The 22760-nt window shown below is 31.1% G+C and overlaps 3 protein-coding genes across 6 annotated transcripts; 2 read left to right on the top strand and 1 right to left on the bottom strand.

Moving 5' to 3' along the window:
- Nucleotides 1-783: 783 nt before the first annotated feature.
- On the top strand, nucleotides 784-4905 carry LOC111892507 (sodium/hydrogen exchanger 1). Of its 3 annotated transcripts, none has more exons than XM_042901969.2 (16): nucleotides 784-1006; nucleotides 1311-1414; nucleotides 1728-1923; nucleotides 2020-2138; nucleotides 2398-2495; nucleotides 2591-2650; nucleotides 2846-2892; nucleotides 2967-3161; nucleotides 3245-3291; nucleotides 3392-3458; nucleotides 3524-3624; nucleotides 3708-3809; nucleotides 3886-4024; nucleotides 4089-4151; nucleotides 4256-4312; nucleotides 4392-4905. In XM_042901969.2, exons 2-16 carry the CDS (start codon nucleotides 1362-1364, stop codon nucleotides 4713-4715), a joined length of 1668 nt encoding a protein of 555 aa, XP_042757903.1. In that variant the 5' UTR covers nucleotides 784-1006; nucleotides 1311-1361; the 3' UTR covers nucleotides 4716-4905. The 3 variants fall into 3 exon arrangements, with proteins under 3 accessions (XP_042757903.1, XP_023744321.1, XP_023744327.1); XM_023888553.3 differs by having other exon boundaries at nucleotides 786-1006; nucleotides 4226-4312; XM_023888559.3 differs by lacking the exon at nucleotides 1311-1414 and having other exon boundaries at nucleotides 787-1006; nucleotides 4226-4312.
- A 985-nt stretch (nucleotides 4906-5890) lies between these two features.
- LOC111892526 (protein NETWORKED 3A) lies at nucleotides 5891-7603 on the top strand. 2 transcript variants are annotated; one of them, XM_023888586.3, is made up of 3 exons: nucleotides 5891-6075; nucleotides 6192-6302; nucleotides 6439-7603. In XM_023888586.3, exons 2-3 carry the CDS (start codon nucleotides 6203-6205, stop codon nucleotides 7125-7127), a joined length of 789 nt encoding a protein of 262 aa, XP_023744354.1. In that variant the 5' UTR covers nucleotides 5891-6075; nucleotides 6192-6202; the 3' UTR covers nucleotides 7128-7603. The 2 variants fall into 2 exon arrangements, with proteins under 2 accessions (XP_023744354.1, XP_023744346.1); XM_023888578.3 differs by having other exon boundaries at nucleotides 5892-6075; nucleotides 6180-6302.
- Nucleotides 7604-13837: 6234 nt separating this feature from the next.
- Nucleotides 13838-16307, bottom strand: LOC128126359 (uncharacterized). Its single transcript, XM_052764103.1, has 5 exons — nucleotides 16203-16307; nucleotides 14863-15461; nucleotides 14636-14777; nucleotides 14401-14544; nucleotides 13838-14320 (listed from the first exon to the last, which is right to left on the bottom strand). The coding sequence occupies exons 1-5, from the start codon at nucleotides 16233-16235 to the stop codon at nucleotides 13853-13855; spliced, it is 1386 nt and encodes a 461-aa protein (XP_052620063.1). The 5' UTR covers nucleotides 16236-16307; the 3' UTR covers nucleotides 13838-13852.
- Between the last annotated feature and the right edge of the window lie 6453 nt (nucleotides 16308-22760).

The raw sequence follows: 22760 nt of genomic DNA, 5'->3' as shown, positions 1-22760 counted from the left end.
GGATTAAGAAGAGGGATTTGTGAGATAAAGTTCTTACCCAATCGTTTTTGTGGGTGTCTAATAGAATTAGAAGGAGAAAATTTAACTTTGTTGGTTGGCTTTTTAATCTTATGTTGGTTGTCTGATGTGTTTTTTGATCTCTTGTGGTGTTTGGTTTTGTTCTCGATAGTTCTTTACGAACTGCAATATAAAAATTATTAAATGAGAAATAAGAAAGTTTTACATAGACGTAACAGGTAAACGAGCAATAAGTTGTGTCGCAACTTCCTTTTTGGATGACAATTAATGGCTAAAAAAACCACTAAAATTTTCTACATAAACTATTATGAACAAAAAATTATATTAAGATTGTGCTTGACACGCAACAGCTAGCTTATTTTTCGAGTTTTTTTTTAAGTTGTCATGTTTGGAAAACAAAAAATAGCTTATAAACTAGTTTTTTATGAGTCATTAATTTTTTTTTCAAATACACCCCTTAATTAATTATAAAAACCCATTCTTTTAAATGTCCTTTTGTGTCATTTTGTATTTTTTAGCTAATTTATCAAACGTTATATTTTATCAACTAACTTTTTAGCTATTAGCTAGCTTTTTATTTAACAATTAAATTTTCAACTATTAGCTAGCTTTTCAACTAATAAGTAGTTTTCCGGCAAGTCCGTCAATAATAACCTAAATAAATCTTTTTGGATAATACTTGTAATTTAGCAATACTTCATGGACGAGATATGTAATTTTATCTTATAAAGTAAAAACATCAAAATCGTTGCTTCCCGGTTTTTTCCAAACTTGATTTCTCCGCTTCCTTGTTTCGTTTTATCGAATCAGATGAAAGAATCTACTTTCAAACGTGTTGAACCCTTCTTGTTGGTCAAGGAAACCCTAATTCTTTCCAAATATAAGGTTTATCTTGAAGCAAAATTGTTAGATTTTTGCTCCAGAAGGAAATTTATAAGCCTCAGCTGCAGTTCAATTATTTGTCACGATCAACAACCGATTTCTTGAGGTACGAACTCTTTCTTTCATCTTTTGATATTGTTCTCGTTTTCTGCCTCTGTTTATATGCGTTAATCAGGCAATGGTGCTGAAAAGACGATGAAAATTCTGTTAAGTTTGATGATGAAATGGATAACATGCCTTAAAAGTCAAGTCAATGGAAGCAAATTAGCTTCAGCCTTTATCAACCTTTGGTTGGTTTAGTAAACCTGCAAAATGCAGATTGAATTATTAGTTATATCTGTCTCCTCTTATCATTTTTGGCTTGTACTTTAATTCTATAATTTTTTTGACTTCATGTAATTTGAATTTAGGTTATGGGCTATTATGGCTTAAGGAGATATTCCCAGTCCAGTAGATGAGTTATGTATTTCATGATCGAATCAATCAAAGTTATTGAGACTACTTACCATGAAACGTACGTCTAATGATCAATATGAATCACAAAAACCTAATTGAGATCAATTAGCTTAATAACACCTTATGATTGATTGAATCAAACGAAGTTATTAACCACCATATCACTTTTCCCTTTTGCTTAACCATGGAAGGTTGTGACAGGCATAGGCCATTACCATATCCCAATATATTACTAAATGATAACTGTAGACAGTAATAATTGGCTGCAAAAGGATCCTTAAGAGGTTTTAAATTGGGCATTTGGCTTTAAATTGACTTTGTGTTGACATATAACACTCCATTGCAGGATCTTATTTCATTTTTTTTTTCAGTTTCTTGCCAACCTGCAACATGAGTCATGATGTGAGCTCTATAGCAGCAAGTTATGGTCTAATGACATCAGATCCGGAGACAGATTTTGTACATCACATAGCCCTATTTGCAGCCCTGCTCTGTGCTTGCATTGTAATTGGTCATCTCCTTGAAGAAAGTAGATGGATGAACGAATCTATCACTGCCCTTGCAATTGTGAGTTACTGACTTCATATATGAATTTTTGTTGTGCATAACTTTGGTTTGTCAGTTTGTACTTTGTTGAGGTAAATATTACATAACTTCTGACAGGGTTTAGGCACAGGATTTGTTATTTTACTAACTTCTGGTGGTAAAAGCTCACACATATTGGAATTCAAGCAAGAATTTTTCTTTATATATCTCCTTCCACCAATTATTTTCAATGCTGGGTAAGTTCTATCTTCTAAATGTCATTCTTATTCTTTTTCAAGGATTTGAAATTTCTCTAGCATGCAATTAAATGATTGACTATAAGAATCCTAGTTTGAAGTACAGACTTCTTAAATTTCCTGTGTTGAGAGCTTGTTTTATTGTAAAAGTAACAGTAGCATTTAGGTGACCAATATGAATAGCCTACATATCTTGTTTTGATGCGTGTCTTTCAATTGCATTTAACACCTTTTCTGAGAAAGGTTAACTATTTACCAGGTTTCAGGTTAAAAAGAAACAATTTTTCCAGAATTTCACAACCATTACCTCATTTGGAGCCATTGGTACTTTGATATCCTTTGCAGTCATCTCATTTGGTACGTTAAATAAAATGTGTTTAATAGTTCCTGTGTAAATGATTATATAAACTTTGATCACAATGTTTTTGTTTTATGGTGATTGAATAATTCAGGCGCAACACGTTTGTTTCCTAAACTGGGTATCGATTACCTCGACACAAAGGATTATCTTGGTATGTATTCTCTTTTCCTTTTTGACTTTTTTTTAAAAAAAAAAAAAAATTATTTTTATGCATGAATACATTGTCCAAGGCATTAAAATATGGGAAATGTTGACATGTATGACATCACTTATTATCAGTCTAGGTAGATCATGTTATGCTAACCTATTCATTCAAATTGTTGTCTTCTGGTATAATTATGGGAAGCACTTGGAGCCATTTTTTCTGCAACAGATTCTGTTTGCACCTTACAGGTAAAAAGGTCTTGATTGTTTAAAAAATTACAGAGATGATCATCTTCATTAACTTTGTATGTTCTAATGGACAGGTTCTTAATCAGGAAGAAACACCACTGCTATACAGCCTAGTGTTTGGGGAGGGTGTTGTTAATGATGCCACATCTGTGGTTCTTTTCAATGCAATTACAAAATTTGACCTATCAGACATGAACTCTGTCATCGCCCTTAAATTTGCTGGAAATTTCTTGTCATTATTCATATTTAGTACTTTCTTGGGAGTTTCAGTAAGTCTTTCTCCCTCTCTTTACATATATCTATATGTGTCCATTTCATTTGCTCGAGTTAAATAATCCAAGGGAAAGCTTAGGTTGGGTTGCTGTGTTCATTCACCATTAGAACATTGTACTTTGGAAGGTATGACATGATGTTGTTTGAGTAATTTATATATTTTTTTTTTAAAAAAAAAAAGAAAAAAAATACCATAAATGATTGGGACAAATGTGTGTGTATTCAGGAATTCAACAGATCGTGAAGTCTCCCTTATGATACTCATGGCTTACCTTTCATATGTATTAGCTGAAGTAAGTGAAAGGTTAATTTTTAGTTTTTAGCTGTCGGCATGAATAACCTTTTTTTTTTCATGTAGGTTTTTGGATTAAGTGGAATCCTTACTGTATTCTTTTGTGGTATTGTAATGTCACACTATGCTTGGCATAATGTCACCATCAAATCACAAGTAACTACAAAGTGCGTTGCCCTTTTTCACACTTTCCAACAAAAAAAACTCTTTTCCTCTTTGGTTAATATGAGTTTGTTGGATTGCATTGCAGGCATACTTTTGCAACAATGTCATTTATTTCCGAAATATTTATCTTCATGTATGTTGGTATGGACGCACTAGACGTGGAAAAATGGAAATTTGTAAACGATAGGTAAACTTTTTTTTTTTTTAATCAAATAATAACCCTATTTAGTATTTTGATGGAGATTCAAATAATTTTTCTACAGTCCTCGAAAATCCTTTGGGGCTAGTGGTGTACTGCTTGGATTGATTATGGTTGGAAGAGCATGTTTTGTGTTCCCAATTTCACTCATATCCAACTTCACCACTAAATCAAACAGTAACAAGATCGAGTTCAAACAACAGGTAACTAACTAACTTCAACTACCAATTCTATTTTGAATTTTAAAATTAATCTGTCACATCACAGGTTACAGTTTGGTGGTCTGGTCTAATGCGAGGTGCTGTGTCCGTGGCTCTTGCTTATAAGAAGGTAGGTAAAACTAAATTTTACTATTTAAAAAAGTATGTTTGCTATTTTGGTAATTTACATATACATATATACAGTTTACCGGGTCTGATGAGCAAACTATGCAGCCAGAAAATGCACTATTGATCACCACCACCATCATTGTTGTGCTTTTCAGTACTGTGGTAATGTCTTGTACTCCATTATTTAACCAATAATCAATCATTGATGATAAATTATTTATTTATAATAATTAATTTATAGGTGTTTGGATTGCTGACTAAGCCTATTGTAAAGTTTTTGTTTCCTGGATCCTCCTCACATGTTGATGAGAGCCAAGCATGGGGTCCAAAGTCGATCATGATGCCACTTATGGGCTCAGGTGATAGAAATGTAGTAGTAGTAGAAGAAGAAGAAACAGGTGGAGGAGAGGATGAAACAAGCAATCTAAAAAGGCTATTTAGTAACCCTACTAACACCATTCATTACTACTGGAGGAAATTTGATGATGCTTTCATGCGTCCACTTTTTGGTGGAAGAGGCTTTGTTTCTTATGTTACTGGCACCCGTGAAGTCGCATTAGTGTAACCACTTTACACTAATCTAATTAATTAATGCCTGCCACTATATATGTTCTTTCTTGTACATAATTAATACTACAGAATAGCTAGACTTCATTTCTTGATGTTTAATGCTTTTAGATTTTAGAAATACCAACTTCAAATGGTCCGTTGTTATATTCTATGTATTATTAATATTAGATAGAGACTTCATTTTGTATTTAGTTTGGAGGTGGGAACTGAGTTGAGTTGATTTGGTCTCAATTCCCAATTACTAATTAAATATTTCGTTTTTCTTGAAATTGTATTGAATTTGCAAAAAAAATCTAAAAGGCAGGGCATGAAGTTTCATAAACGCTGCATCAGAGTGAAAGTGCATAAAATAATTTTGTTTAATTTTTATTTTGGGTAAAAATTACTAGAAGTAACAACCTAATTTATTTGTAGTAAATGGTATAAAGTTATAAGTTATTTTTTCTTGATTCAAAATTTTATATGTAAAATGAAGACCTACTTCTAACTTATATAACTTTTTGGGCAATATACCTTGGAATTTTGGTGATGAAACATAAGATATTATGTTATTATTAGCCATATGATAAAATTGATTTTAGTACAATTCTATAATGTATGTATCATATTCACTATTTAGGCGTACAACTATAGTTGATGTTCTTTGATTTGCCTCTACCCTAATATCCTAGTAGGGTTACTTTCCTAACTTATCTTTTTAAACTATGTTTGTTGTTATTTTGTAAAGAAAACAAAAGTTTATTCCCTAAAATGGAAGAAATTAGAAATACATTTCAAAAAGTAAATCGCCACAAAAGTACTTGGATATATTGCTTTTAAATTGCCTAAAAAAAAGAGGTCATTTTTCCATTTAGACACTTCATTGGTTGAATTTGCATTATTTTTTGTAAAGATAAATTATAAATAAAAATGTTCATAGGTGTTAAAAAGGAGTCAATTTAACAACTCCAAAAGAAAAATTGAACGAAGTTACTATTTTATGCTAAAAACAAATGAAATAAGATGATAATTTTTTTTTGTGAAGTTTTGATTAAGCCGTTGGGGAGGGCGGGCACCTACTTGCGTGGTTAAAGATTTCGACCGTTGGTGAAGTGGTGCCCACCTCATGATTTTCTGTGAGTGTGTTTTTGTTTCCTTTTATGCTTCTCTTTTGTCTTAACTTAACGCTCCTCCTTGTGCCGTTGAGTGTGAATCATGGCGTCTTTGCGTTGGCAGATTCTATTTATTTAACGTCACTGTTAACAATCCTATTTTTCATTGTGCCAGTCAGAGACAGAGACAGAGAGAGGTTGAGAGAGAGAGAGAGAGAGAAAGGGAGGGAGGAAGCGCCATTAACGGGGCCTGTGTTCTTCAAGGTAACCTTGCTTAATTTTAGGGTTTCTTGATTCTGTTATAAATGCCCAAATCATATGAGACTTTTATTCATGGATTTCGTTAATAAATATATACTATAATGTAGTGAAATTTGAAGGTTAAGAAGAAATGGAGGGAAAGAGCAAGTTGTCAGCACACTGGTGGTGGTTTGACAGTCAGAGCAACACTATCCCAAGGAAATCTCCATGGCTACACTCCACTATTGCAGGTAACGACATTATTATCCTTCTTCGACAATCTACACTCGTAATTAATTAATTAATCATATATGGATTTGGTCTGAATCATATGCTTTATAAATACTTCCTAAATGTAAATGTACTGCTATTTGATTTGATTGATAGAACTGGATGACAAGACGGAGGCAATGCTTAAACTGATCGAGGAAGATGCAGATTCATTCGCAAAACGTGCAGAGATGTATTACAAGAAACGACCCGAGCTCATTAGCATCGTTGAGGATCTGTATCGAGCCCATCGATCGTTAGCTGAAAGATATGATCAGGTCAAGTTTGATAGTGAAAGTCGCCACCTGATCACTCCATGGACATCGTGTCCTTTACCTTTGTCCAAATTCCGAACTTCGCATTTGATGAAAGAATCAGAGAAATCATACGACAGCTACTCTGAGTCTTTTGACTTTGACCATGATTTTGATTCTGTTGAATCTGATATGTTTGATGAGCCCCAACAAGCGTCTTCTTTTAATGATGAAACTGAAGAAGAGGAAAAGAGCAGTAATAGTAGTTCAGATGAAGAAGGAATGAAGTTGAGGGAAGAATTAGAGAGGCTGAGAGAAGAAAACAAGGTTCAGAAGGAAGAATTGGTTCAGAAAGATGAAGAGAAAAGGGAGGCGATCAGACAACTTAGTTTTTGTGTGGATTTGCTCAAACAAGAAAATCTAAATCTCAAAACAAGAATTGCTAAAGATTCTTTCAAGAAGCAAAACAGCAGCCCATTTGAGTTTACAAAACTGAAAGGGGTATTTTGGGGAATATTCAATGGTGAAGCTACTACTGCTGTTGCTCTATAGACAATGCATTCACAGGTATATTTTGACATATTCTTGATATTGATATTCTTTCTAAATAATGTTCTGTTTGTCCCCAGAAAAGTTAACTTTTTAAAATTTACATATTACCAAGTTACTCTTCATTTTCTAAAAGATTTATTTCGTTAATTTTTTTTTTTAAAAATATAGTAAATTTAATTTGTTCATGTAAACTTTGAAGTGGGGGGTCTTCTTTTGGAATGGATATGGATATTGTGTTGGATCTTTTTTATGGGTCATTGTGTAGTGGTGTCCTTTTAGAATTGGATTATTCATGTACGGTGTTGATTCTTTGTTACTTTAAGCAATGTCAGAATAATAGAATATAGACAGTCTTCAAATTCAAAATGGTTCCTGTAATTTTGCTGTCCAATGTTTGGTTTTTTCCTAGATCTTCAAGATCTATCGAACTTTGAAAAAACATACTTCTTCAATTAATATTGGCTAAGAAACGAATACACACGTCTCAAAGATATTATGATTCCATATTTTAGTAAGGCTAATGTTATTATTATAATTATTATTACCTCCTCATTTTATAATTTCACCCGAGATTTGATTTTTTTTTCTTTTGTTGTTGTTGTTGTTGTTGTTGTTTTTAATTTTGTTTTTTTTCTTACTTTGTTTTTTCTTATTTGGACTACATTAAAAATTTGGACGACATTATAAAATTCGAACGACTATATAAAAAAAACAAAATCAAAGTTTGTATTTATTTATCATGGATATTAATTAAGTCGGTAAAACATGATATGCTCATTGTAATCAACTATATTACATAATGGTTATGGTGAATTGTAATTTATCAATAAACGATAATTGTATTGGTTTGTTTCTAAAATAAAGACAACTTTTACTTTTGTTTCATTTTATATAGCCGTCCGAATTTATAATATTAATAAATAATAACAACAACAACAACAAGATTAAAATATAAAAGAAAAATAAAGAAAAAACAAAGAAAATAAACAAAAAGGAAAAGAAACAAAAAAAACAAAAAAAAAACAAAAGGGAAAGAAACAAAAAAATGATATCAAATCAAAAGTAAATAATTGATTAGATTGATTAGATTAATAATAATAACAAGAGAAAATGACAAAAATAGCCAATTACACTAATTGCATTACAAAAATAGCCAAAAAAATCGGGATTGCATATTTAGCCACCCATTTCGCAGATGAGAAGGCCCCATCTGCGAAATGGGCATCTCATCTGCGAATGTACAAGTGCCTGAAGCACAGTTGTGCTTCAGGCACTTGTACATTCGCAGATGAGATTTTTTTTTTTTTTTTTAATATTTTTCGGTATAAATAGGGGTAATTTCGCAGATGGAATAGGTCCCATCTGCGAAATACTCTGATCCTATCTGCGAAATGATGATTTTTTTTTTTTTTTTTTTTTTTTTTTTTTTTTTTTAAGGTTGACTACGAAATGAATTGGTTTGACTACGAAATGGGCTTTGCTATATAAAAATTTTTGTAGAAAAAATATCATTTTGGTTGTTATTTGGTTTGTGAAATACTCTCTATCTCTACAATTTGCTCAAAAAATGATTGAATATTTGGTTTGTCTTGTAACCGGTGGGAGATGGCAAGTTAATGGAACTAATCTGGAATACATATGTCCACAGGGAGGTATTTCTGAATTTGCTTTGATATTTTCTGAGTATATTAGTTATAGTGATTTTGTATCTATGGTAAGAAGCAAAATTGGTTTGTTAGACAAATATAGAATTAGTCTTCGTTTCCACCATCCTGAATTAAATTATTATATAGCTATAGTTGAAGACGTGGATGTTAGAATGTTGATAAACGTAATCAAATGTAGTGGAGGAAGGGCTGTGAAAGTGTTTGTGGTGGTTGATGAAGTTGAGGAGGTTAATGGGGGCGGTGAAATTGGAAACGAAGTTGTTGGTAATTTATGCAGTTTTAAAGGGAGCAACGATCCGATAGGTACTTTCAATACTCCTAGTGTACCTCAGTTTCACAGTGTTGCTGAAAATGTTAATGTTAGTTATTCACCTATTCAATATGTGGATCCCGAGAATTACAAGTATGTTGGTGATGATGATGTTGGTACATATCTTAATCATGTTGGTGGTCGTTGTGATGATGTTGCCGAACAAGAAGTTAAACTTATGAATAGGCGTGTGGTAGATAAAACTAAAAAGAAAAAAAATTCAACTCAAAAAAATGAAAAAAATCATGTTTACGGGCATTATGTTGATGTTGGTGATGTATGTTTAGATATAACCGAGCTACAAAGTAATTCCGATAGAGATGAGTTGGGTGATGAAGTTAAAGCTAAGTATCCCGATAACCTTTTTTACGGTATGCCCCCTGTACCAGCATGGCCAGTTGATAATAATGAAGATATCCCAACACAGATGGTAGACATTAATCTTCAAAAGATTCAATGTGAGAGTATATTTAAAAACAAAGAACTTTTAAAGCGGTGTATTGGTAAAAAATGTCTTCGAGAAGGTTTCCAGACGAGGACAAGTAAATCCACCAAATCAAGGTATGAAGCTGTGTGTGTTTCGAAAAATTGTTCTTGGTTACTAAGAGCAAAAGCAATTAAAAATACTGATGGACTTTTCCAAGTGAATAAATTTGTTGATGTACACACATGTTCTTCAACATTGTTGCAACCTAATCATCGACAAGCAAACAAATATGTTTTGGGTGAATATGTTGCTGATGTTTTGGCTGAAGACTATAGTAGAGTTTATCGGGGAAAAGAAATTGTTAATGATATGAATGCTCAATTGAATATCAATATCTCATACCATCAGGCATGGCGTGCGAAACAATATGCATTGTTGTCGTTAAGGGGTACGAAAGAGGATTCTTTTACCAAACTTCCGGCGTATTGTCACAACTTGGCCAAACATAATCCGGGTACTGTCACACATATTAAAACAGATGCTGATGATCGGTTTGAGTTTTTGTACGTCGCACTCGGTTGCTCGGTTAGTATTATCATGTTCTAATTTTTTTTTAATATTTATTTTGGTGTATTTGAATAGATATACAATGTATTGTAGGTACGAGCTTTTGTCAATTTTTGTAAGCCGACCCTAGTAGTAGATGGAGCTCACCTAAAGGGCGAGTTCAAAGGTACCATGCTACTTGCAGTTACTAAGGACGGACAAAATCAAATATTACCGGTTGCATATGGTATATGCAAAAATGAGTGTACTGATTCTTGGACATGGTTTTTTCAAAAACTACGTGATTGCATAGGAAATATGCAGGAGCTTACAATTATATCTGATAGGTCTCCATCTATAGCAACATCCGTTGCCAACATTTTTCCTCACGCTCATCATGGAATATGTGGTGTCCATTTGTATTTCAACATAGTATCTAGATTCGGCAAGAGTAAGACGGTTAAAGGAATTTTTTGGGAGGCGTGTAGGGCGTACACAGTTGATGCTTTTGATGCTGCCATGGATGTTATGAAAAAGACAAAAGAACCAGTATGGGAGTACTTAAAAAGTATAAATCCAGAAACCTGGTCAAGGGCACATTTTAAAGGGAACCGATACAATCTTATGTCGTCCAACAGTGCGGAGTCTATAAATGCATTATCTAGACACGCACGTAAGGTGCCAATACTTATGTTGATTGATTTTTTTCGTGCTACAATGCAACAATGGTGGTTTCAAAGACGTAACTTTGCAGGTATTACGTAAATTTGTAATATTAATGTTTTATTAGTTTCGATGTTATTGATTTTAACTTCTTCATTTTGGCTGTTTTTTTAGCGGAAACAACAACAACACTTACCCCTTGGGCGGATGAAGTTGTAAAAGAAAACAAGAAAAATTTTACCAAATGGGATGTTCGCATGATCTCAAATACGAAATGCGAGGTCAAAAAGGGGGCACAAAATGTGATTGTTGATTTTCAACATATGACATGTACATGTAGGCATTGGCAACTTGATGGGATACCTTGTGGTCATGTCATAAGATGTTTAACAGTGAACAATTACCAAGACTGCTCGAGGTTTGCATTAAATGCTTACTTTACCGAAACACTGAGGAAAACATATGAGGAATCAATAAACCCTCTGCCGAAGCCATCCGAATGGGAGATCCCCGATGATTTGATGATTGTTAAGCCACCTATAATGGATAAACGTCAGCCAGGCAGGCCAAGAAACACAGACCGCATTCCATCCCAAGGCGAGGGTCCAATTATAAAAGAGTGTTCTACATGTGGTCACCTAGGACACACGAGAAATAATTGTACTGGAAGGGCCTCTGGTAGCAGAGCAGGTCACATAATTTCTACTGCAGAAATGGCATATAATATTGGTGGTTCAGCGGGTTGCTCACAAACCCATAACGCTGATTTTGATATAAAACAACCTTGAAATTAAGAGTAATGACGAGTTGTTAGCTTATTATGTATTGTAATATTTTTATTAACTCTTACAAGACATTGCTATGCTTTCATATTTTAGTTAAGTTTGTTGATTATAACAATGAATGAAGCCTTTATATTATAAAATATAGTTTGCAGATTTATTTTAACAGTTACAACATGTTATTTAAAAAAAACAACAAACGATCATTTGGCAACCTAATCTGTTTCATGATAATATTACAACAACTTTATAACTAATTTTTAAACTCAGGGAACTGCAACGGGTACTTCTCTTTCTCCATTGTTATATAGTCATCCCTAATTCTCATTTTGTCTTCGAAACGATCCTTTTTTACCATAATGTGTATCAACTGCTCATCCTTCTCAGCAAGCCGTTTTTCAGTCGTTTTGATTGCCTTCTTACTCTTTTTTATCCAATCTTTATGCTCTTTGATTTTGTTTTTATTGAGGTCAATCCATTCTTCAGCTTGTTTGCATTCCGAACCTATATCATTAGCAAGTTGAGTGAGAAGTCGGGATGACTCTTTGTCCTCTTCTTGTTGTGCTTCAGCCTTCTTTAATTCTTTAAAATTTTCATGTGACATATATGACCCGGCTGAAGAGGGTGTAAAAAAAGGGTCTACCGAATCACAGTAGTAACAATCTACTTCGTTGCATGAGCAAATTTCAAATTTGTGTGAGGAACTCATAATAAAATCGATGTTGTATTAAACTGGAGCAATAAGTGGTATTTATACATACTAGACAGTAATGAGAAGTCCAACTTTGAAATGACTAGACAGTAATGACAAGTCACTGTAGTAACCTGCACATCCCAGTGGGTCCCTTTAGTGACAAGAGATAAATGACAGTTTGACATGACAAAACACTGCATAAAGCTGAAATTCGTAGTCCACCAAGACTGTCATAAATATTCCTTCGGATTGGAATTTTTCATAAGCACGTCTACCAAGACTGTCATAAATATGCACTTCCATTGACGCTAATCGTAGTTCCCCAAATAGCCAATGATTAGGGGATGAATGAATCGGCAATAAGACCTGTATAAGGATCAGAAAATAAAATTATGTTTATTTACATCACAATACAAAAACATCACAATACAAAAACATAACAAAAAAACGATATTATTTTCAATATAAACTATTAAGTTTACCGTATCAATATCCCACCAAGCAACCATGAAGTTAGGGTATGTAGCAATACCAGCCATAAACGCCCTCCAGTCCTGTCCTTCTTCCAAAGCATGAGAAACAAAAAAATTTGGAGGCATTATTGTATGTCGGTCGCTCTCAAACCGTCTCTCCATCAAAAGTCGGTACCAAATGGTTATATGCTGCACACATGATACTTTTGTTATTGACTAAAAAACAATTAACTTTTAAAAGAATTAATTAACAATTTATTTACCGCTGACTCCAACCATCCGTCGTGTGTATGCCCAAACAATGAGCTCCAAAAATCTCTATCTAACACGAAATTAAACAAACGATGCTACTCATCGTATGAATGCAATACATAATTTTGGATGACATCCTCACCGCCTGCTACGTAAGGTTGCAGGCGCAACATGGAGAAGTCATGAGCAACACCAAAAACTGGAGGAGGAACGGGGCATGTTGATTTCGTACCAACCTTCTTTTTTGTTCTTCTTTTTTGTTTCGGTGTCGTGTGCAACTAAAAACAATATTCATATGTTTAAATGTATATCTTTCAGATAATTCACATAAACATAGATAATTCACATAAACATAAAATCATCAGTTTATAAATAAAACGAATACCTCGGTGTAAGGAGTGCATAAAAATTGTGATGGTTTTCGACTCCTAGGTTTATCGGGTGTAACTTCTTTGTCATCATCATCATCATGAAAAAAATCTACATTTCCCGTTATTATTAGTTCGTCTTCATCCGGCACATCATCATCAAATTTGTTCCCTGCATTGTCATTCCTCTCCTCCCACTCCTACATTAAAGATAATACTTTATACTTAATAACGAAATACACATAATTTAATAAGCAATAATATCTAAATAAACAAAATATTAATATAATATTAATGTAACTATAATAACCTCTTTAACTTCACTATAATCGTTTACATCAAACACATCATCATCAAATTTGTTCCCCGCATACTGATTACTCTCCTCCAACACCTACATTAAAAATATAACTTTTTACTTAATAACGAAAGACACTTTATTAAAAAGTAATTATTAAAATCGTAAAGGTAACATCTATAACAACCTTGTCGTTTTGAGTATCACCAAAAACATTTTGAGTTGTATTGTTTTTATTCATCACTTCATCTTGCACAACCTATATTTTCAAATATAAAATATGAACACAGGTATTCATATATGTTAATAAAATTTAATAAATAATGTAGCGTGTAACTAACCTGTTCATCATAATTTCTTTGTGACACTGTCGGTTCCTCAAAAATAATGTCGTTCCAAAATTGTTCATTATTCACTTCTTCATAAAAAACCTCTGTAGGTTTTTGTTGATTCATAAACACATGCTGCTCCAGTGCATGTACCCGTTTCAACAACTCGTCTAGCTTGTGTTTCCCACTGCCCCGACCTCTACCATGAGAGCGACCACTGGACGACATACTAGACGAAGATTCGTCTTGTCTCCTAAAATGGTCTCGTACTGGGGATGGAACTGCTTTCCCTTCACCATATACATACTCTTGAAATGACATATAATAAAAAGATGTCATCTCACCATCACCCGGTAACATGTTTTGTCTTGGTGGTAGCCCCTCCTAAAAAATTAAACATATTAAAAATGCATATAAAACTATAATAATCAACTTTATTAATAATAAACGAATTATTTTTAAACCTGCATCTTTGACCAAATCTTGTTCACGTCAACCCATTTCAATTTTTTTGTTCCGCTCCATCTTTTCATCCGAGACAAGTCTTTATTTTTTCTCAATGCAAATCCACATGCACGAACAGCCGGAATCATCTCATATATCCATATCTACAATTTTGTACAATAACAGTAATAAAAGTTAAAATTAAAATAAAAAATATAACAATAAAACAATTTAAATATAATAAAATTTTTATACCCTAATTGGAGCAGTAAATCCTGAGACGGAATACTTTAAAGTTTGACCACGCTCAGGAAGTGATAAATAATGATGTATCTTATTCCACGTATCCTCAAGGTCAACATAAGTAAAATCCCATAGATAGCTACCCCAAGCGAAGCTAACAAAACAAAAAAAAACAAAATTGATTATTATATAAATTATAACTTTAATAAAATAGAACTTTTAACGTAAAGAAAATATACCTATTCCAGAGATCCAAATTCTCAGCCAAATAAAACCAATCTTGTGGCACCCGATCGTTAACTTCTTTGCCCAAAAAACCTTCACACAAAATGTATATCAAACATACTCTAACTGCATCAAGGTCGTCAAGTGCTAGGAATGTTTGATTTAAAATTAAACTTTTCAGGTCGCCGATTTTCACCGAACTATTAGTATGGTCCGGAAATAGCCGTTCACGCAGTAAACATCTTTTTTTACTGCTTATTAATTTTTCCGACCCTTTTCTCCCAATGTTTTTTGGATACTCCCCAAAATTGAAGCCGGTAATCAAACAAAACTCTTCCGGCCCATAAACCATTTTGGTATTGCCTACTCGAAAATATAAACGTTTTATTCCATCTGGAGATAAAACAGGGTCCGACCGGATCTGATGAAGGAACATTTTATGAAACAATAAAGCGTCCCCTTGTAAACGAGGGACATCAATAAAATAGCCAAAGACGGTATTTCTGAAAATAGCACGTCGGGCATCATCTAAAACTTCAAAGACTTCCCATATGTTACCGCCAGAGCCTTTTAGGTTCGCAAAGGCTTTCGTATTCATTAAACTAAAATCATGCTGCAAAAAAAAACACAAAAACAAATTAGATAACTAAAAAATATACTTTTTTTTAAATATATTACAAACTGCAAATACTTTCTTAATTACTAATATATATATTTCCGATAAAAAACAATAACATACACATATATAAACAATTTTCCAAGTTATACAACAAATATATTTACGATAGATCACAATATCATACATAATTATATAAATATTTTCAACTTAAACATATTTTCAACTTAAACAAATTTTCAACTTAAACGACAAATATATAAACAATTTTTATCTTTCTAATTAAAACTAACATTATATAACCATAACCATATAAACAAAAAAATTTAAAAATAAAACGACAACCAAACTAACAATTTTGCAAGTTATACGACTACTTTATACAAATTTTTCAACTTATACGACAAATAAAAACAATTTCTAACAATATATATACGACAAATTTTCAACTTATAAATGTTATACGACAAATATATATACAGTTTATATAAACAATTATAGGATAAAAATTTACAAGATTTCAGGTTATACAACAACTAAAAAAACTACAAAAATAACAAATTGTAAACATTATCCACGCAGTCTCTACTTGTCTCTACTTGCATTTAAACTTCAAGTATACTAAAAATATACTAAAACTATCAAACACAACAAAATTACCCTTTTTTAACACTAAATAATACAACAATTGATAAAAAAAAAAAATAACTTTAAACATTAAAAGAGTTAAAATCTAACCATATTTGCGGGATTGTTGACATAATCCTCCATTTTCTTCAAAAACTAGCCAAAATTCCGAGAGAAGCCCAAAGTTAGAGAGAGTTTTTGTGTAGAGAATGGTGAAAATGAAAAAAAAAAAAAAAAACGTTTTTATACCTTTTAAACACCCATTTCGCAGGTGAGAAGGCCCCATCTGCGAAATGGGCATCTCATCTGCGAAAGTACAAGTGCCTGAAGCACAGCTGTGCTTCAGGCACTTGTACTTTCGCAGATGAGATGCCCATTTCGCAGATGGGGCCTTCTCACCTGCGAAATGGGTGGTTAAATTTGTAATCCCGATTTTTTTTGGCTATTTTTGTAATGCAATTAGTATAATTGGCTATTTTTGTCATTTTCTCTAATAACAATAACTAACAAGATTAAAATATAAAAGAAAAAAAAAACAAAAACAAAAAGGGAAAAAAAATGATATCAAATCAAAAGTAAATAATTGATTTGATGTTAGAGGGTAACATTGGTTAATGAGGATACTTATCACACAACCCTTAATTAAAATGGTTGTCTTTAAACTGATATCGTCTTCGGTTTTTGGTCCGACTGTGCGGTTCTAACCGATGGTTAAAATTTTGCTATTTTTAAAAACATCTTACTAAACACTTTTTAAATTTTAATTTTTTTTTTCAAATAATTGAATAAACTCTTGTAAAACTCAATCACAAACACCCAAAAAAGAAAGATAAAAACGAGCTATTTATGTGAGCCCCTCCTTGATTCAAGGTATCAACCGGCTCATTTACTAAAGTTTTATATCCTTCATTGGTTGATGCCACCACAACACAAAAAATGTATTATCCTTATTCTAATAAATGGATAATTTTATTCTTCTATTCACAAGTCATAATATTAGAAATCTTCATTAATATTATATGTCACATACCATGTCATATGTCAACATATTAATTCTCCATTTAAAATTTAAATTTTTTCACTTTAATTACATTAAATTAATAATAATTCATTCTTCATTTCAAATTTCAAATTTTATACTCTAATTATATTAAATTAATAATATTAGAATAAAACATAAAATGAAATTTATATTATATATATTTCATATATTTATTTAAATTAACGATTGCAATTTTATATAACTAAAAAATATCTCTTAATTAATAACTTATTTGAAATAATTGATTAATAATTTTGAGTTTTTACTATGAAAATTTAATTAATTTTATAACCGTGTTTTTCACGGATTATAAACTAGTAATGTATATTGTCCTAAACTAAAAAATAACGGATTAGCGCCAACGACGCCAACAATCAACAAAGTGAAAACATAAAAGTCTCACATAAATAATAAAGAAGATTAATATTTTTAAATAAAAATTTAGGATGGAATTACACAAAACAAAACACGTACTTGGAAATATGAAATATATCATATATGAAAATACTTTTAGGGATTATAAAACGTTTAATAACACCAAACGATGTTACTTTTACAAGCATAATAAACAACTTAAAAGTTAAAACTCAAAATTAAATTTGTAGCGAACATACTTGAAATTCATTATTTTATAGCGTTTGGTTCCGAACCAGTTTACATGCCTAATCATTAGATATGGGCTGTAAATGAACTGTTCGACGAGAAGTTCGTTTATTTAATAAATGAATGAACATGAACATAAATTCTCGTTCATTTAGTTAAACGAACGAAAATGAATAATAGTCTCGTTCGTTCAATTATGTTCGTGAATTTTCACTTAAGTTGTTCGTTTACGTTTGTTCGTTCGTTTAAGTTTCTTAATTTTCATATATGTTCAATTATTTTTTTATTTCATTAATAAATTATATGTTCGTTTATGTTCATTTATGTTCGTGAACATGCTAAATGAACATAAACGAACAAACATGAACAATGTAATTTGTTAAATGTATAAGAAAACTCGGCCGTTTATCCGTTCGTATTCGTTCGTTTGCTTGACTAACTTAAATGGATGAACATGAATAAGTCGCGCTAACTAGATTTCATTTAAATTTGTTTTCTATTTATTTATTTTCAATGTAAACACTATAAAATTATGAACTCTTTCTAGGCATGTTTACTGCATTTTTTTTTTTGACTTTTAAGTTTTTTATTAAGCTTGTAAAAGTAACAGCGTTTTGTGTTATCAGATGTTTTGTAATCCTAAATAATATTTTCATATATAATATATTTCCAAACACATGTTTTATTTTGTGTAACTCCATCCTCAATTTTTATTTAAAAAATATTAATGTTTTCGATTATTTATATGAGGCTTATGTTGTTTTCACTTTGTTGACCGTTGGTGTTAAATCTTTATTTCCGAGTATGGGCCACTATACAATATACATTATACAACTTTTGTATTGTGATGGATTTGTAAGAAAATAAATTTTGTATTATTATATGATATAGACATCAAATAACAAGGGACATTTATGAAAAATTAGTAAATCATTAGGTTGATACCTAAAATTCAAGGAGGGGCAAACAAACAAGGTGTGTGTTAAACATAGCATTCATATCTCGTTTAACTTTTTTTTTTTTGGGTGTTTGGGAATGAGTGTAAAACAATTTATTGATTTTTTTTAAAGCCAATAAATCTTAAAAAGTGTTTAGATAAGGTGTTTTTTAGGAAATCTTTTGAAAAATCTTAAAGTTTTGGGCCAAATTATGATCTAGTCTTAAGTTAAATGTTATTAATAAAAAAAGGCAAGAAACCGACTATTGTAATCACATGACCTAAGCAACAAAGTAGTCGAGATCGTGATACACATAAATATCAAAAAACTCAAACACCTCATTAATGATTGCCCCACATAAGATGTCGTGAGAAAAACCTAAGGAAATCAATTCATAAGTATTGAATGAGTACAAAAATAAAAATGACTTATTTTGCAACCAAAAAATATTATGGACTAAATGTGTACAAAAATATTAATGACTAAATATGTAGAAAGTGATAAATATATTACCCTGTTAAGTCTTTTTTACCGGCTAACCTGTAGCCAGTCACAAAGACTGAATGTGTACAGTTTAACAAGTTCAAGGGATAAATGTGGACAAAAAAAAAACTCAGTGACCAAATATGTATAAATCAAAAAATATATTTCTCTATCCCCTTTTAAAAATCAAATATATTATAATAAATAAATGTTTTTTTTTTGCCTAATGTTATATTCTCATTCAATTTGCTAAATGTCATTTTGTGGCTATTTTAAATTAATTTTTTTTTCCACATGTCATTTTATGAGTTTTTTTATTATTGGGAGAATTTCATATATGCCCTTCTTAAACATCAAAATATCATATTTATCCAACTTAATTTTTAAATATCATATTTACCCTTCATAAAATTTCTAAATATTATATTTACCCTTCATATAATTTTAAAATATCATATATGTCCTTTTTAAACATCAAAATATCATATATGTCCTTCTTAAATATCAAAATATCTTATATGCACTTTTTAAACATCAAAACATTAATGTTAATATCTAATATCTACAACATGATAATAATCAACAACAACAGAAACTAAACAATCAAAACATACATTCCATAGAAATGGTTGAAGATGAATCTTTTTATCTATCAAGAGGCCCACATTCCAACAATTTGGAAGTTCACATTCAATTATCATAGACGTAAGGATAATATTGTTTAATTTCTTAATTATTATACTAATTCGAAGGTATAAAAAATGATTATAAAATATTAAAAACATTATAATTTTTTTTTGGGCAAATATGATATTTTGAAGGTTTATGAAGGGTAAATATGATATTAAGAAATTAAACCGGACAAATATGATATTTTGAAGTTTAAGAGGGGCATATATGAAATTCTCCCGTTATTTAATAAAGTTCACATAATATTTTAATGTAATAATTATAATAAATATAGTAATAAATAAATATCAATTTCATTAATGGACTTACTTTCTTATTTCAAAATTATCAAATTAAAGCTCATTAGTTTATTTTGTTTACTAGGTTACAACCTGTGGGAACCATGGGTAAAAAATTTATAAAACATTTATATTATTAATAAAGAGTTAAGTTTGTTTAAAACTTTTTGTATTGATTATTTAAAATTAATATTAATATATTAATATATATTTATAAAAAAGACTATAAATTTTAATAATACGTAGATGAGAAACTCTTCTGATAGTTTTTGTACCTATATACAAGTGCTTTACATGGTCTTTGATTTTGGAAAATCTATTGAAGGCCACGAGAATTTGAGAAGTATTGAAAAGAAATTTAGCAATCAACCTCTCACATGGTCATAAAAGATCTAGCTCACTAATCATACTCGTGATAGAGATTATCTCATCCTAAAGAACATAAAACAGAGTAAAGGAAATAAAAATATTAAAGTCTCCACAGGTAAGCATTGCTAAAACTATCAAACCAAGAAAAAGGTAATTACATGATTCTGGATGATCGACCAAAAACATCATATGCTTTTGGCCGATCGAGCGAAATAACAACAAAATAGATAAAATAGATCCAAAACTGGTTTGTTTATTTTGTATCCTACTTTCATCTAGTATAATTTTTTCTAAAGCTTTTTACCATAGCTAGCCACTTCTTACATAAAAACTAAGTAATATAAAATATTATTTGGGCCATAATATACATTTAAGGTGTTTTAGAAGATAAATGAAGAAAGGCTAATCATAACCATACTATAGAATATTTAAAGAAAATGCAAGTGAACTTGTTGCTCTACCCAATCAAAAAGCATAAGAACCATTTTTAAAGATAAATTATTGAAATGGATCAAAGAGAGAAAAGTGTAAACCATAGGATAAGGGCATAACCTTTCTTGCACATGACCTAAGTGACATAGGTGTCCAACCCAACACACATTTCAGTAAACCTTGTCATGTAAGCATGACCGTATACACCATAAGCTTGGCTTAATTTCTGCCCTACATTCATTTTCCACATGCCTAAGTGTAACAAACTCATGTTAGAAAACAATACATGTTTTACGTTCATTTAAGCCATATTCATTGGTTCTTGATGACACCCTTTAAGTTAAGGTGGTAAATTGTCATTATAAATGAAATCTTGGTTTATTATAATACAAGAACTCAGAGAAAGTAAAAAACCACATATCCACATGATGTAAGAGAAATTTGGTTAGAAGAAATACTTACGTTGTGGTGGCTCTTAACTTGATAACCCATCTTCGATCTTTAACTTTTGAAGATCCTTTAGGTTAAAGAAACATAACTGCTCGGTAAATATATAAAGTATAAAGAAGACAATTATATTGCAAAATAGATGATAATCATCAATATCGTATTATACAGATAACACATAAAACCACTAATTTGAAACATAAGATTGCTTAAACTTACTTATTAGTTGTTTATCATCAAGGAAATAGTAATTTAATGAAAAATGTTGGATACTTACTCATTACTACACCAATCAGATGAGTTCCTACTGGAGTTGATGTGGCTTGAAGGGATGATTAGTTTCTCGATAAAACAAATGATTAGAGTAAGTAAAACTTAAAAAGCCTAAATGAAATGTGCAAAGAGAGTTTTAGGTACTTATCAGTGAGAATGAGGAAAAGCAAGGAAATATAGAGATGGTTGAAGTAGAAAAAGGTGGTCAAATCGTTATGAAGGAAGCAAAACCTATATGTGATGCGCTCAAGAATGATCACCATGATCATGAGTTGCTTACAATTGGTATCTAACACATCTGAGGCACGTGTTGGGGAAATCAGGATATTTACACTCTCGCCAAAATGAGCGCTTTTAACAACTACCCAATGGGGTTAATCGATTAAGGAAATAAAAACAAAGAAAAATTGAAAGAAGAACTTTCACGAATCTGAGTTACAATTCTAGAGATGGAAAACACCACAAAATGAGCTTTCTTTTGTACTATACTGCATAAAACATCATTTATTGTATCAAAATAATAGTGAAACGAATCAATTTAAGCAAACAAATGAAATGCATCTACATTTGTAATAAATAAAATGAATTGCAATTTGCAATTGATATCTTACCTTATATATGAAATCGGATACCATAATAACATGCTATTAATCGGGTATGTAATGAATTGATTTAATATGTACAGTTGTATTCTTTGAATATAATGAATTGATAATTTATTGAGTAGAAAGTGAAAGAAAACAGAGCCTAATTTCTATCGATTTGAAGGTAAAACAAAGCAGGGGTAAAATTGGTATTTAACTTGACATAATTTAGTGGTATTGAAGGGACACATGAACTATTGGTTTTGTTTACTAGATAGAGAGATTTATTTAAATTTAAAAAATAAAAAAATCAATTTTAATAATTCATTATTTTTCATGTTTTCTTATAAATACAAAGTTTTAAATATTTAAACATTTCTATTTAATTTTTTCTAATTAACCCATATATTAGGATTTTACACCCTTAAACGTTTAAACTTTAAACCTACATTTTCTCTTTCTCTTTCCTCATAGAAGTTTTATACCCTTAAACCTATATTTTCTCTTTCTTGTTTCCTGATAGAAGTTTT

The sequence above is a fragment of the Lactuca sativa genome, chromosome 5 (assembly GCF_002870075.4).
Source record: "Lactuca sativa cultivar Salinas chromosome 5, Lsat_Salinas_v11, whole genome shotgun sequence".
Taxonomy (NCBI): Eukaryota; Viridiplantae; Streptophyta; class Magnoliopsida; order Asterales; family Asteraceae; genus Lactuca; species Lactuca sativa.
This window is presented reverse-complemented; position numbering and strand designations above follow the sequence as displayed.

What these genes read in the sequence shown, in the direction of transcription:
- LOC111892507 (XM_023888553.3), top strand. Translation starts at nt 1,362, where the DNA reads ATGTATTTCATGATCGAATCAATCAAAGTTATTGAGACTACTTACCAT. An exon ending in TTTCATATGTATTAGCTGAA is followed by an intron (nt 3,459 to 3,523) that starts GTAAGTGAAAGG and finishes TTTTTCATGTAG; the next exon opens with GTTTTTGGATTAAGTGGAAT. An exon ending in AAATCACAAGTAACTACAAA is followed by an intron (nt 3,625 to 3,707) that starts GTGCGTTGCCCT and finishes ATTGCATTGCAG; the next exon opens with GCATACTTTTGCAACAATGT.
- LOC111892526 (XM_023888586.3), top strand. Translation starts at nt 6,203, where the DNA reads ATGGAGGGAAAGAGCAAGTTGTCAGCACACTGGTGGTGGTTTGACAGT. An exon ending in GCTACACTCCACTATTGCAG is followed by an intron (nt 6,303 to 6,438) that starts GTAACGACATTA and finishes TTTGATTGATAG; the next exon opens with AACTGGATGACAAGACGGAG.
- LOC128126359 (XM_052764103.1), bottom strand. Translation starts at nt 16,235, where the DNA reads ATGGAGGATTATGTCAACAATCCCGCAAATATG. An exon ending in TCAACAATCCCGCAAATATG is followed by an intron (nt 15,462 to 16,202) that starts GTTAGATTTTAA and finishes TTTTTTTTGCAG; the next exon opens with CATGATTTTAGTTTAATGAA. An exon ending in GATTTACTGCTCCAATTAGG is followed by an intron (nt 14,545 to 14,635) that starts GTATAAAAATTT and finishes ACAAAATTGTAG; the next exon opens with ATATGGATATATGAGATGAT.